Source organism: Corvus hawaiiensis, chromosome 36 (assembly GCF_020740725.1).
Source record: "Corvus hawaiiensis isolate bCorHaw1 chromosome 36, bCorHaw1.pri.cur, whole genome shotgun sequence".
Taxonomy (NCBI): domain Eukaryota; kingdom Metazoa; phylum Chordata; class Aves; order Passeriformes; family Corvidae; genus Corvus; species Corvus hawaiiensis.
The window spans coordinates 669,131-684,813 of NC_063248.1; the positions used below are offsets into that span (position 1 = coordinate 669,131).

Here is a 15,683-nt window from a genome sequence, read left to right on the forward strand (position 1 = left end):
TAATAAACTTTGAAAAACCAACCCTTTGGGGTTTTGTTTGGTTTCTGTTTTTTTCTTGTTTAATGTTTTCTCTGGTATTTTTCTGAGATCCATGGAAGTATTGTACATAAATTAAAAAAAAAGAAGTCCAAGCCTGATCTCTCCAATAATTCTGAAAAACATAGACTGTTAGGAAAGTAGGGTTTGGGAAAATTGTGTTGGTTATAGTCCCTTATTTCTTCCTGGCTCCATTGTGGGTTATAAGAGGGGGAAGAAAAATCAGTGCAGCGCTGTGTTCCTCTTTTGCACAGCCACCCTTTGGGCTAAAGATTCACAGTGGGATGTGCGGATTTGTTCTCCAAAAACGAGACAAATGTGGCTGGGGAGAACAATAAGGCTGCTGCTGTGGGTTCAGAAACTCTTAAAAATGACTTGTAATTTGAGATCCTCAACTTGAAGCAGCTTTGGGGAGAGAGTCAGGGTTATTTTTGGGTCTGAATCGAGCACTGTGCACAGAGGCTCCGCCAGAGCTGCGAGGGGGTTCGAGCAGCTGTGATGTGCTGCATCCCAGGGCCATGTCCCAGTTTCCTGAATTTGAATGTCCATTTTGCAGCCTGGGTATCTCTTTCAAGACCTTTATTGAAGTCTTCATGCTTTTTTTGGGAAGGGGGGAGGAGTGGGTGTTTTTTTGTTTGTTTTGCTTCTTTCTATTGCATCCTTCTGCTACATCTCTGGGGCTGCTTCTAAAAGTCAGTGGGGCTTCCTCGAAAACCCTGCTCTAGTTCCTGTGGTGAACTGTGCTGTGTAAAACTGAGGGTTTGCCTGCTGAGAGAGATTCCTGCCGAGCAGTTCCCGTGCTGGCAGGTGTGTTACCTGCATGTGTAACTCCTGTGTCGGTGTGGAAGAGGGGCTGTTACGTTGTAAAAGCCATTGATAAGAAACAGGGAGAGTTGTACGTTCAACACAGCAGTGTTGTCTGGTTCTTTGCTCTTTTTCATTCTTTTCTTGTCATATGCCACCTATTTTAACCATAAATTTTACCCAAGTGTGGCTTTGTTTGTCACTTGTCACGCAATGGGGGCAACCCGTGCAAGAGCTGCGTAACCACGAGGCACAAACGTGTCCAGTGGAGCTGTGTGTGGCGGTGATCTGGTGGTCTCTGGCAGCCTGTGAAGAATGGGATTCCCTAAAGGGCTCAGACTTGGAAAAGGAGAATTCTTTGGGATGTGACTTGACTTCTGTGGTGTGTAACTGCTGCTCTCCTTGTCGTGGGACTTCTGAAGACACGTAACTCACTTGTGAGCTGAGCCTTTACGAGTCCTTGAACATAAAAGAAGTATTTGGTGCAGTGTAAGGTGCCGGAGAACAGATGAAGTGCTGTTGGGTTGTGGCATCAGCAGTGTCATTGTGCCTCCCTTTTTACCAGTGTGCAGCACTTCTGGCTACTTGGATCTGTGCCACTCGGCCCAAATTCATTCTGATCTCCGGAGCCAGGTGTGAAGCTTTTGATGCCTCTATCCCTCCATCCTCCATCAGCTTCCTATTTCTGCCAGGACTACAAATGTAAACCTTTGTATTTGGATGGAGAGCTGACAGAGATGAAAGGCTTTCATCTGAAACAAGTAATTTATCCTGGGAGTCCTGACTTTACTAATAGCAATGACCACAGAATTGTGGGTTTTTCCCCTTGTTCTTCTGTCCCGATTTAAAAGCATTAACATCAAACCGCATGTGGGAGATGTTTCTTCTGCTTCTTGCACAAATCAGCTTTGTAATGTAACTTAGATGCTTCAAAGTTGCAGAGCCTTTTAAGTTTAGGCCTTTGGTGGTTCAGTGTGTGATGTGTAGCTCTGATTTCTGTCCAAGGCAGCATTGCTGTCCTTCAGCTTTCTTCTTCATAACGGGAATTAACGGAGCAATGAGGGACTGTCTGGCAGGACCAGGGACTGGTGTAATTGCTTGTTTTATGGAGATGTTAAGTGTTAACTTCACTGCCATTAGTTGAAGATTACCCCCTTGGATCCTTTTTAGTTCCTAGAGATCCAGGCAGAGCTGGAAGCTCTGGACATGAGCACGGGAAGGAGCATTCCCACCATGGAGTGGTGGGAGCTGCTCAGTGCCCTCCCTCTTCCTGCTGTGCTCCCCTGGCAGGGACAGGGTTGGGAGCAAAGAGCAAGAGGTTTCTTGTTAATGAACAGGTGATTTTGTGTCTTCCATAGGTGGCTTTGCAATCGTGTTCCTGGTGAGGACGAGCAATGGGGTGAAGTGTGCCCTGAAAAGGATGTACGTCAATAACGAGTACGACCTGCAGGTCTGCAAGAGAGAGATCCAGATCATGGTGAGTGACTGCTCTGTGCTGGGGCCCCTGGAAGACTGGAATGCAGTGGGGTGGGAGCCTGGTCACCTTCTGCTTGTGAACTCTGGCATCAGGTCACAAACTGCATTTTCCTAGCAAAAATGGCTTTTGTGTGGAAAGACCTAACCCCTGGAGTTGTGAAAATCTAGTACTGAACTGTTTCAAAAGTAAATAGTTCCAGTGGACAAGGAAAACCTGGTACCTGAAAAAAAACCCAGGGAATTTCAGGAAAATGAGGGGTGAACTGCATGGTTTAATGAGCAAAGGAAGGGCTGAAGGGGTGAGCATGGCTGGGGGTGTTGGAATTCAGAGTCTGTCAATTTTCAGTTGAGAGCCCAAGTCTTCAGCCTTTTAAACTTGATCAGAAGAGGCTGATGATTCTGATATCTCTGAACTGAAATCAGTGCATGAATGGCACACCTCCATCCTGAGATAAATCTATATCACAACATCTTCTAATCCTTTGGGTCAGGATGAAGGTTATCTCTGCATCAGTGAGGTTGGTAGATTAAAACAGTATTTGTGGGGTAGTTGCTGCCAGGCCTTTTGAAATGTAAAGTATTTGTAATAAGCTCTGGGATGTTTCTCTAGATTATTGGGCACAAGGATTTATATGATGGGATAGCTATTTTTAATAGCTGTTTTAAACTTAGCTTCTGTAAACAAAGACAAAACGGAGATGATCCAAATAGATTTGCCTAATCTTGTTTGCAGCATGGTAAACATGGGAGGTGCCACTTTTGAAGTTGTATTCCAAGATGCTGATGAGCGTTTAGAGGTGGGGAAGGAAATACAAAATCCTCCTTTTGTGAATTTACCGCACGAGGTACAGGTTTGGGGTAGATGATCTTCATATCAGAAACTCCTACCTGTAGCAATTCTGGGTGTAATTTTTGAAGTAGCTTTTAATTAGATTAATACCTTTAAAGTGAACTGCAGTAGTTTGTGATAGTGCAAGGAAGCTTTGGGCTTGGTTTGGCATCCCTGTAGCTATGTGGGAAAAGGTGAGATTAGATCTCACATCAAAGGTTTAGCTGTGCTCACAAAGCTTGTTTACTTGGGTTTCACTTGCTGCTTTCTCTTGTCTTCACATCTTTGGAAAGTGAGAGTGAGGAGGGTCCTTCTCACCTGACAGGGCTGCTTGCTCCTGGGCTGGATCTTATCCCAGGCACTTGTCTGTGTCCTGAAGAACCAGTGCATCCCTAAAAGGAAATGTTTACTTCTTTCCCAGCCTTTCTGCAAGAAGGAATTATTTTACACTTAACTGCAGTTTTTGCAGCCCCACGGTGTTACAGCAGAACCTTGATTTCTTTACTGGTGAAGCTGAGCATCAGACTGGGCTGGCTGTCACAGCTGGGAGCGTGTGTGAAGCTGGCAGTCCCAAAGAAGCAATTTTTCCCTGCAGTTTAGCATGTGTCTCCATGGCAGAGGCTTGGAACTTGATGATCTCTAGGGTCCCTTCCAAGCCAAGCCAGTCTGCGATTCTGTGGTAAGTTGTTGATGTGAGAACTTGGGCTTTAATCCGTTGAGTTACTTAAAGCACTTCTAAAAGCAAGGTTAAAGTTTATTTTGTTGTTTTAGTGGGTTTTTTTGAGCATGTGAAGATTTGAGATATGTTTTGTCAGCAGAAGAGTTGGAAGGAGATGAGGCAAGTAAGGCCAACAAGTCCTGCGTGGCCGCCACCACCACCATTGCCCTGTTCTCCCCTCGTGTAGCTCCCAGCAGCTCCCAGGGCCTGGCCTGGGCCACCTCAGGGAATGTGCCAAAATCTGGACCAGTCCTGAGCAAGTTAAGTTAGTTCGTCAGGTTGGCTGTTCCTCTGCTGTTTGTCTCAGATCCTTCTGGAAGGAAAACAGGTAGGGACAGACCTGAGGTTTGCTCGAGCTCTGCAGGACGATTAATCCCAAGTGACAGAAGCTTGTGCGGTGTGGAGGAGCCAGGTGAAAACGCTGCTCGCTCTACGTGGCTGCTCCATGGTGTGACTTTGTCTGTCTTGCAGCGAGATCTGTCTGGCCACAAGAACATTGTGGGGTACATCGACTCCAGTATCAACTCCGTCAGTAGCGGGGACGTGTGGGAAGTGCTGATCCTCATGGACTTCTGCCGGGGTGAGTGGGAGCCTGGCGTGTTGGTCATGGGGGGGTTTGTCCCTCTGTGCTTACAGGGAACTTGCACATCATCTTCCTTTCGAAAGAAGAGCTGTTCCTCAGCTGCCAGGAAGCTGTTCTGAGCTAAGCAAAGCCAGGACTGGGGGTGGAGAAGTGGATGACCCGTGAGACTGTGTTGACTCTGCTAATGGGATTGGTACCATCTTGGCTGCTGCCCAGGATGGTCCTGGATCCCCTCTGTTGTGAAGGAGGACCCTAAGATACATCTTGCTGTTTGTAGAATGGTCCACACAAGAAGTGGCTCCTCTAAAACTGCCAGGAATGTAATTTTTCTTCACTTTAGTCTCATTGCAAGCTTTGATCCACAGCCTGGCTTAGGATTATTCTGGAAGAAGCATGAAATGGATAATGGGAATCCAAGAGGCATTCCTCTTACCTCTGACCTTTCTGCTTGGCTGTCTGTAGCCAGACAGGCTCTTCTAGCTGTCCCAAAGCTTTGATCTTTGTGGCTGGGATGTGGTGTTTGGAACATGACGCATGTGCTGGGCTCAAATGCCTCTTGCAGGAAGAGTGTTCAGCAAAAGTAATGTTTTGGCCAGGTGACTTCAGGAGCCTGTGGCTGGTTTGGATGGTGGCAGCTGATGGAAATCGGTATTTTTGGGCCTGTCTGGCTTTGGGGTCAAATGTAGCAAGGACATGTAGATGTGTGTAAATGTGCCCAGTGCAGGTTTCTGCTCTGCTGTGTCCTCTTTGCTGCTTTGCTTTGATGCAGGAATCTTGACTGCCTTGCACTGGGTTTGTTTGCTGGTGAAAGGAAGAACTTTGTGTGTAGTTTTGCTGAAGGAATCACTTCATAAGCTCTCTTTAAGCTTAAACCTAAACATGACAAGACCTGTTGTAAGCTCTAGGCCTGGCAGCGCTGCTATGTCCCTGCTCAGCTCCATGTGCAGAGCCCGCTGTGGAGGAGGTACAAACCTGAGTTGTTCACATGCACCCCCCCAGCTGCAGTACCCAAATTTTGGGCCAATGAAGTAAAATCCATCTTTCTAAGGCGTTTTCCTTCCATCTGAAAGGAGGAGAGCTGCAGGGTGGCATTTCTCACGTGGCTCTTGCCAGATGCTGTGCTGAGCACACGCCGGCCGCTGTCTGCAGCATTCCCACTGCAATGGTTGTTACACGCTGATTTTCCCTTGTTACTTTCCTTTTGTGGCCAGCAGTTTCCAAACCAAATCAGTGTCTTTGTGTGCAGAACTGCATTCATTTTGAGTGTAAAATGTTCACAGCTGTAGTATTCATTAAACTGAGCTTTTCTTTCCTACCATGAAAGTTTTCCAGCACTTGTGATGTGGAATGATACAGTACTGCTTCACCAGAGCTTCAGAAAGGAGTTTTTCTCTGTCTGTCTAGGGTGTTTAGAGGAGAAAAGAACCTCTGGATTGTTTGGGAAAGGCCTTGACAGCAACACAACCTCAAAGCTGAGACAAATTCAGGGCTTGTTCATGAAAACTTGCTTTTGTTTTTGCAGAGTTTCCCTTGTTACAGATGGATTCTGAATTTCTTTGCCAGTCAACAGCTTTAGCCAAGCCACTTCATGTGTGGGTTTTCTGAGTGTCTCCCTTCCTCCCTCCTCTTGCTTACATGTGGCAGACTAATCTGTGGACTGTGGGTGCCCCAAATTCAGCCTTTTCTGTCTGACTAGAGGAATAATAAGTCCTATTTGGAAGAAAAAAACCAGAAAATTACATGGCTTAGTTAGAATGACTTGAGTGCTGACACAGCCAGGGCAAGGTGGGCTGTGGGAGCTGGTGTGAAGGTTTGCTCAGAGCCCAGGTGAGCTGTAACACCTGCCCACAGATTCTGCAAACCCCTGGGATGCAGGGGAATGAAACAAACTGAGTGATCACATCGTAAACAGCCTCCTGGGAAGGTTTGTTGCGAATTTATTTTGAACTCTTCGTGCGCTGACTGTGGAGCCCCAGTTTGAGGAGCAGCCCAGGACCAGGGATGGTGGGGGGACTGGGTTTGGGGAGGCCAGAGCTCACTCTGTGTGTGCTGGGGTTTGAGATGGCCAGAGCTCACTCTGTGTGTGCTGGGGTTTGGGATGGCCAGAGCTCACTCTGTGTGTGCTGGGGTTTGGGATGGCCAGAGCTCACTCTGTGTGTGCTGGGGTTTGGGATGGCCAGAGCTCACTCTGTGTGTGCTGGGGTTTGGGATGGCCAGAGCTCACTGTCCCTGCTGTGATTCTGTCCCTGCCAGGGGGGCAGGTGGTGAACCTGATGAACCAGCGCCTGCAGACCGGCTTCACCGAGAGCGAGGTCCTGCAGATCTTCTGCGACACCTGCGAGGCCGTGGCCAGGCTGCACCAGTGCAAGACTCCCATCATCCACAGGGATCTGAAGGTGAGCTCTGGCTCCAGGGGTGCAGTAGTGAGGCTGCATCCTCCTCGCTGTGTCTGCCAGCTGCCCACGCCCCAGTGCTGTGCTTCCCTTGCTAGTAGTGAGGGAAAGCGGGCATAAACACACCTCTCTGCTGGAAGATAAAAAAAGAAATGAGCCTCTCAGTGCTGCTTACCATATGTTTGCCATCTATAGATCTACTTAAACACAAATGTTTGTGAATAATTCTGGCTTGCACACGTGCCAGAATGTACCTGATGAATTATTCACAGTGACCTGAAGCACTGCTTATTGAAGGTAGCTCACAAAAAGTGTGCTGTGATGTTGTTTCCTGGACCCAGATTAAAAGGAGCCCTCGAGAAGTGTTGGCCTTGGGGCAGGAATCCTTAGGAGCTTTTGGAAGTGGCCTCTGGAGCTCTGACCATGAAAGTGTGTTGTAAAACTCTGTGTGCTTAGTTGGGAACAGAGCTGGGCCAGCAGGGATGGCTTGGGAAAAATCCCACGCCTGTAATCAAGCAAACAAAAAGATGTTCCCTTTGCTCTCCACGAGCTCGTAAAGTGCCGGAATGAAACATTCAGCCAAGGAGGCTGCTGTGTGCATTTGAAATTCAGATGTGCTTTGTGGGGCAGGTTCTATTTTCAGAGCCCTCACAGATGTTTGTTTGTGCCACTGGCCATTGTTTTACAGGGACTGAAGATGCCACGTGTACCAAGGAGAGCAAGGTAGAGCAGGGAAAAAATCCTCAGGGTTTGGTGTGCTCTGGCATGTTTGAAATGACAGTGATGCCACTGCTCAGTTGGTTTGGATACAGAAACAACTCTTGTGTCTCTTTCTGGGGGAAATGGGTGATTTCTTACCAGTCTGAGTCCTGGATTTAAAGCTGTGAAGTCCGTGGGCAGTTTGCAGGAGTTTGTATAAGTCAGGAAAACTGGGGTGAGAGGATGAGGAACAGGAGCCTCCCCAGCTGATATTAACCCCTGCCCTTACCTTTTTGGTGAATCGCTGTGGGGTCTGATAAAGAATGAACTCAGTGTGTTGCAGGGGAATAAATCTGGGACGTCTGTGCTGGATTAGTGAGTTGATCTGGAGTGTTACTTTCTGCCCTGGGTTGCAGCTGGTGTCCAGCCCACTGTTGGCCTGCTTAGGTCAGGGGAGGTTTTGCAAGGCCTGACTCTTGGTAAGCTGTGCCCAGAGTCAGAGTTGGCTCTTTGGAGAAGTTGGAGAAGTTTTCTGCTTGAGTAGTGTATTGTTTCTGTCATGGCGACCTCTGGGGGTCTAAGTACTAACACAGAATTAATATTTATATGTATTTTGACTTTGTGTTAAAATGTAATATTGTCGAGGGGGAGTTGCAAAGCCAGGAGAGATTAAGGGCCAGAGAAGTTTTGTACAAGTTCTGGGTGTGAGAAGGGACATGTGTAGGTGTTTTCTTGGGGTGACTGTAACCCTGCTGAAGAGGGGGCAGATGTTGACTTTGCAGGCAGCTGCCTGGGGCTTGGAGGCCTTTTTTGCCTTCCAGCTCTTTGATGTTGCTCTGGTGCTGGAGGTTCCTGCCCAGAGAGCTCTGCCAGCAGAAGGGAGGCTGTGAATGAGCTTTCAGCCCTTTCAGACAAGTGCAGCTGGAGAGGAGTTTCAGTGGCCTCTGGCTCTGATTTTGAATTAACCCAGAGGCTTTGCCTGAAGCAGAACAGCCTCCTGTTGGCACAGTCCCCAGCTGGTGGGAAGTGGCCAGCAGCTGGGGACAGCAGCACCTTTACCCAGCATGTCTGTAGGCAGAAGGGGACGTGGCACTGCGAATAAGGACCACAAACAGATCCTGTGTCACCCCTGGGTGTGTTCAGGTGACCCCTCCTGGGCTGGTGGTTGATTCAGGTGCTATGTCACTGCCTGCTGTGCAGTACAGGCTGTGATGTTTCGTTTCGTGTGCTTTGGTTGCCACAAACCAGGTGTATATTGATGCTGCTTTTTCCTAAAAACGAGGAAGGCCCTTGTGCGCTGCCTCTGCCCCAGCCTGGACCCTGTGAGGCAGAGGCAGCCTGCTGGCAGTAGGTCTGCTTTGAGTGGTTGCCTGTGCTTGTTCTTGCAGGTATTTTCCTCACCCTCAGGGTTCAAAGGCCATTGCTGCTGCAGGGCAGTCCCTGGGGAGTTTGTTTTTTTGCTCCTCTCTGAATAAGAACAATTCCTGTATCTTTGGGCTGGGCCTTTTCACAGCAGAGAACAAATGGCCAAACCTTATGGCAGTCTGTTACCATGTGGTTGGGAAGTCTCTGCTGCTAAGTTGGGATCTATATAAGAACTAAACCTGTCAGACCCCAGAGGAGCAGGCTTTAGGGAGGGAAAAATCTGCCTAGGGCTGATGCTAACATTTACACAACTACCCCACACCTGGTGGCAGTTGTTTGCATGGTTTGTTCCATGTTGAACCTTGTCTTTCCAGTCTCACATCCCATAGCTCGTGTTGTTCAAAGCACGGTCTTAGGACCAGCTTTGATTTCTGCAGGGAGAGGTCTCCCATTTCTGTGCGTGGTGCTTCTGCTGGTCTGAACCCACCTGGTTGCAGGAGCAGGTGACTGGATGGCAGACGAGAGGATGATTTTTTCTGTAGCAGACACACAGCAGAACACACCCAAAAACTGTGTCAGTCAACCCAGAGGATGCTGTTGATCCAAACCTCTTCCTTCCTTTCCCTACTTTCTGCATTGCCCAGAAGTTGTCCTCTCAGGATGAGGATGTAGTTTCTCCTGCTTTTATTCCAGCAGGAGCCCTCACAGTGTAGCCCTGCTGTGATCAGACAGTCCCACTGTGCTGTTGTCATCTCACTGCCTTCCATCTCTCTTTGCAATGCCAAGTCTTGCCCTGACGCCACCAACGAGCCTTGAATTTGTTAGGAGGGATCTGTCGAGTGTGATGTGTGAAATTGTTCAGTCCCCTCGCTCATGGTACACCCTCGTGCTGGCCATGGCAGGAGTGTGCCTGTGCCAAAATCAGTCAGCGCCGCGTGGATCTCACTCTGTGCCATCAAACACTGCATCGGCTTTCAAAGGTGAACAGCGAGCGGTGCCAGGGGAGAAAGGGAAGTGGAAACATCTCTGAAGAGACCTGGCAGTGCTGCAAAGCAGCCAGGAGGTGTGCCCTGGTCACACATCCCTCCCAGATCACTACCTGAGCTCAGGAACACTGGTCTTGAAGGCGTTGCTCTCAGGAGAGGGTCACAGGTATTGAATCTGTCAGCTAAAGAAAACCTCTGTCCTCATCCCTGCCCAGCACAGTGATTTTTATTACTCTGCAGTGGTTTTTATTACTTTGGTTCTGTTCTAGCAAAGCAGCATTTATTTTGGAAAGACTGACGCTAACTACACTCTGTAACCAGCAAAACTTCAGACAACTGATCATCTCCTTTCAGGTCTTTTGTTTGGGGTCTAAATCTGACCGTGCTGGGTGTGTCAAAGGCTGCAGCCAGAGTTACCAGTGCTCAGCCGTGCTGGCAGCTGGAGTGCAGCTTTCTGAGTGTTTGACCAGAAGACACCTCCATACTCCTTTTAAAGACACTTTTCTCTGGCCTGGCAGTGGGTAGTAGTAATTCTTTTGCTGTGTTTATTTTTTCCTTCTCCTGGCATTTGCTGCTCAAACCTGGTTGTTGGATAGTCCTGTGCTGATGTTTAACAAACCTTACAGGGTGTTTCAGTGAAAAATCACCTCAGACTTCTCAGCCAGATAACGTGGGAGGACTCTTGGGGAAATGCTGGAGGAGTATTTGCAGGGAGCAGGGAATAACACTGCCAGTGTTGATCTGCTGGGGAAGAACATCTGTGTGCAGTGCTTTATTCAAAGCAGATGGATGGCAGAGGGGGAAGGGGGGATGTTTAACCCTTGGTTTCAAGCCAGCATTCTCCCCCTCAGCTGCTCTAATTCGGCTGCATTTTCTGGTGCTTAAAATGCTGACTCCTTCTTTTTCTTTCCTTCTTGTAAAGACCATCCTCGATGGGGAGCTCTGCTTCCAAAGGGTTCTGTTAGCAAACACTTATGTGGTGATTTTTTTTATTTTGAACTGTATGAGCAGTATGTTTGATCTCGTTGTTGCATCTGAGCGTTTGACACTGATTGAAGATAAAGACATGAAGAATTGTGTGTTCCCTCGAGAGAACATGCTGTTAATGCTGCTGCACAGATGAGGAGTTGGAACAAGGGATGCTCTGCCAAAGCAAAGATCTGAACACAGGGTTTTACACTTTTTAAGTCAGTGTTGAAACAGGCAATTTTCTTAGGTTGGGTGCAAGGTAGATTTTTTGTTAATGCACAGTTGTGACTGTTGAGGAGAAGGTTTCTGCTGCTTCTCTTTGTTTCAGCTGTCCCAGGTGTTTGTTTCAGCATTTGTTTCTGTTGCCCGATTCAAGGTACCAAATAATATTTGAAAGAAAGGGGTCTTCTCAGCAGTCTGGGGGAGCCTCTGCTGCTACAGCCCCTGTTTAGGGACTGCAGACTCTGAGAACAAGCAAATAAGAGTGAGCATGAGCTGAGGTTTGTTTTGAGTGAGACCCTCAGGGACAGGTAAAATGCAGGCAAAGACCTGGAGATGTGTTTTAATTTCCTAAAGTATGGAAGTGTGTGTGTTATTTGTTTGCCTCCCCTCTGCCCCACAGACAGTGAGGAGTTACAGCCCTTGGTAAAGGTGGGACAGCTTGGATTTCCTGTCCCCAGTTCAGATGCCAGACCAGGGGCACAGTAGCTCAGGAAGGTTGAGCTCCAAAGGCACTGGGACACAGTTCTTGTCCTGACGTCTTACAGAAGGCAGAGAAATGTGCTTGCAGGAGGAGAAGGGAGGGGTGGCAGGATGGAAGGCAGTGTTACAACTGTGCTTCCATGATTTGACTTCTATTTTAGGAGATGTGACAGAGTTTTGATGCCTGTTTTCTTTGCTGTCACATTAGGCTTTAGTGTCAGATGTGTCTGATATGTCTTCAGGCACTTAAAACCTTGACTCATCTGAAAAAAGAACCAAACCCTGAATATTTTTTTTGTCTGAGTGGTTCTGTGTCTGTCTGTGATGCTCCCAGGTTGAAAACATCCTGCTGCATGACCGTGGCCACTACGTCCTGTGTGACTTTGGAAGTGCTACTAACAAATTCCAGAACCCTCAGACAGAAGGGGTGAATGCGGTCGAGGAGGAGATCAAGAAGTAAGTGTGCTTTGCCTTTTACACTCAGCTGCAGTTTGTATATGTGAAGGGTAATTTTTCTTGTGCTGGGATTAATTTTGCTCAGCTTGTTGCAGCAGATTGGCTGTGCTGCATGGCAGTGTCTGCTGCAGGTGAATGAGTGCCCGGGGGAAGGTGAAACAATAAATTGAGCTTGATGTAATTGCTTTGGACCTGGAAGAGTGAGATTAATGCAGAGAAGCAGCCCCACCTCGGCGAGGCAGTGACCTGTTCTGTCCTGTGCAGGGTCGGGCTGTCTCTGTCCTTCATCTGTCTTGGCTTCTCTGAGCTCCAGACAGGGATGGCACAGTCCCATCCGCCCTGAGCTCCCGCTCCCCGCGGATCCGGGCCCTGGCTGGGGCTGATCCCCGCTCTGCATGGGAAGTGTCCAGTCCTGGGGGGGTTTAACCCAGCTCCTCCTCCTGCCCCATGCACTGCCAGCTGCCGTGGCAGCATCTCTGGTGCCCCTTGGTGCTTTTTGGGAAGGGGGGTTCACCTGCAGTTCGGTGGCCTGGGTCAGGCGTGGAGCACACCCCAGGGCCTTGGCCTTGCTTTAGTTTTAACATCACTGCTGCAAACTTGCCACTCCTGTTAATAACAACTTTCTGGCTAGTTAGAAATGTGTACAGATGCCTCTCCTTGTTGTGATTCAGCTATACCTGCCTGGATTTCCTAGATTTGTTTGACTGGGGTTTTCAGAGTGCTCCTAGTCCGGCTTTGCAGTCCCCTTGGAATGCCCTATTTGTACACTTAAGCCTACAAAACCTTTGCCTTTGGCAAAGCTCTCCTGTGGTCAGGGTAAGCAGCAGGCAGAAATGACAGACCTGCTGATAGGAAATCTTGTCAGAAGAGCCTCCTAATCTGTGGAGCAGTTTCCAGCTTTTCTGGTTGTTGTTAGGGTGAGGCTGTAGTTTGAGGCACACAGGGACCCTTCCCTTGCTTACAGTGGCTCTGAGCAGGAGTGGAAATCTGCTTTTTAGGAGCCACATATCCAGTTACAGTCTCTGTAATACAGTTGGCCACAGCCCTGCAGTGAGGGCACTGCAGAGGACATTTGATTACTGACCTTGTTAATGCTTTGAATCCTTGAATGTTTCTGTTCTGGTTCTTAAAATGACTGTACAGTTTTGTGGTGAATTCTGTGCTTTAGAAAGTACTGTGATTACTATTTTGGCTTCCCAGGGCAGTTTGAGGGATGTTTTATTGTTTGAGGTGTGTAGCGGGTGATGCTGTTAGAAGATTTTTCCGACAGATATCTTTAGCATCCCTTTCCCTAAAATGAATAGGGAAAGAGTGCATTTTGAATTATTTGGGAATATGACATACCTGATACACCCCTTTTGAACTCCCTGATCCACCTTCCCCTGCAGGTACACGACGTTATCCTACAGAGCACCAGAGATGGTCAACCTATACAGTGGCAAACTCATCACTACAAAAGCAGACATATGGGTACGTATGGGAACCACTGGGCATCCTCCAGCCAGGCTGCTGCCATTGCCATGGCAGGGAGACGGGGCTGCCCTCGTTTTCTAAGAGCCTGGACAGTTTCTGAATGAAGAGCTCCTCTGATGATGTCTGATGAGTTCCTGCTGAGCAGGGAGGCTGGTGGAGAAGAAGTGTGTACTCCTCCTGTGTGGTTTGCATTTAGAGATAGATGAAACTCCAGGGCTGAAGAAGGAAAATGTGATTTCATATCTTAAAGAGTTAAACCAGAAAATTCAGGATATTGTGGCTCATTGTGCCTGGGCTTAGTTAGTGTGTGAAATCAAAGTTCTGGTCAGAATTGGGTAGAAACCTGAGAAAATGGCCCTGCCCCCAGCAGCAGCAGTGTGCTGATCCTGTGTAACACAGGGCTGAGTTGTCAAATTGGCCAAAGGCCAAACTTCTGCACTGTTTCTGATGATCAGGGCAATCCTGCTATGCTCTTCGTGGTGAGAACAAAATCCAGCTGTGATGGAATCCAGGCCTGGCTAACCTGATCAAGGGGGAAAGGCTCCTCTGGGTGGGACAGAGGTGCGAAAGAGTCTGTGCTGTTCGGAGTGCACTGGCAATGCAGCACGTGTTTAAAAGCGTTTAAAATGCTAATTGGGAGCTTGTTTTGTGTTTTTTGGAGCCCTGAGCTAGGAAGTAACATGGCAGAAGCAGAAAAAGAGAGTTTTGATGTATCTCCAATAGTTCTGCATCTACAAGAGGGAGAATTGCTGGTGTGACATCTGCTGAGAGAGTCTCGTGTCCTCAGCGAGCTTGGCTGGCCCCGGGGAAGCAGCAGCTCCTGTGGGAGCGGGTTTCACTGGGGTCTGTAGGATCAGCCCTGCACTGTGCAGGGTTGCTGGCCTGGAGGGAGTGCAGAGGGGAGTGGAGCTGTGACAGTGGGAAAGGACAGGGCCTCAAAGGCAGCCAGAGGAGAACCAGGATTTGCACTCCTTCCTGTGATAGTGTGGAAAGGGGGAGATCCAAAGGCTCTGCTCTTCCTGGCGTGGCAGGAATTCTGTTCCAGTGACACTTGGAGCAGTGTGTGGTGGTGAGCAAAGTGGGGCCTCAGCTTCCAGGCCTGTTCCAGTGCTTGTCCTGCTGGCAACCTCCCTTTCTCTTAAATCTTATCAAGGTTATTTTAAACCAGAGTGCAATTTCATTGTGAAACCCTGTGACAAAAGGGATGAGCTGCTGATGAGTTTCTTAGGATTAGGAAATGTTTCCTGCTCCCCCCTCTGAGATCGGGGCAGTGTTTCATAATTAGTCCTTTGTGCAAAAACTGTTTTCTTTTGCAATAGGTGGTGGTTCTTGCTGCCAAAAGCAGCGTGGCAGTAGAGGCAAGGGTGGTAGAACCTGGCAGCCTGCAGAATGAGCTGTACTTCCCTGGCATTTATTTATAGCAGTTGAAAGGTTGTTTGAACTTAATCTTAGAAACAGTTTGGGTTTCTCTTTGTGAGAATGGATGTATTAACGATGATGGTTGCCATTTATTTGTGCTGTTCCTTTGCTCTTTCCTCCCAGCGTGTGGCAGAAGGGCTCTGCCTGTTCGATGGCACGAAGGGTCGCGCTCCGCGGAGCCGTGGGGAGCGTGATGATGAACAATCCCCCGCATCAGTGGCTCAGCCTAACGAGGGAGAGCTCTGCATGTGTTCATCTTCCCCTGCAGCTGTGCCTGTCTCAGGTCCCTCACAGGGTGTTGGTGCAGACCTCCTGCTCCCTGCCGTGCCCTGCTTGCCTCAGTTTGGTGAATCCTTGCCCTGTTCTCTCTCTGCAGGCCCTGGGCTGTTTGCTGTACAAGCTGTGCTACTTCACCCTGCCCTTCGGGGAGAGCCAGGTGGCCATTTGTGATGGCAACTTCACCATTCCAGACAATTCCCGGCACTCCCAGGACATGCACTGCCTCATCCGTGAGTGTCTGGCGGTGCTGTGACTGACGGACAGGCCCAAAACAGCACAGGGGTTTTGGTCTTACATCCCCTGCCCCTACAGTAAAAACATCAGTTTTTCTCTCCTTTTCAGAGGCTTGCTTGCACACAGAGGTGGTTAAAGTGATCTTTTTGGTAGCTTAGGAGATCACTCTTGGAGAGACAGTCATGACAAAGAGATTTCTGTTTGGCCAGGCTGGAGTGAGCTCTGTGGAAAGGCAGGAACACAGACAACCGTTTGGTTTGAG

At 48.5% G+C, this 15,683-nt stretch overlaps 1 protein-coding gene across 1 annotated transcript in view; it reads left to right on the plus strand.

Annotated features, from left to right (window-relative positions):
- AAK1 (AP2 associated kinase 1) overlaps positions 1–15,683 on the plus strand; it is a 65,424-nt gene that overhangs the window by 22,723 nt on the left and 27,018 nt on the right. The window contains exons 3-8 of the mRNA XM_048290201.1: positions 2,199–2,317; positions 4,335–4,443; positions 6,700–6,842; positions 11,895–12,016; positions 13,405–13,486; positions 15,285–15,417. Coding sequence (XP_048146158.1) covers positions 2,199–2,317; positions 4,335–4,443; positions 6,700–6,842; positions 11,895–12,016; positions 13,405–13,486; positions 15,285–15,417 — 708 coding nt within the window. The remainder of the gene's footprint in view (positions 1–2,198; positions 2,318–4,334; positions 4,444–6,699; positions 6,843–11,894; positions 12,017–13,404; positions 13,487–15,284; positions 15,418–15,683) is intronic.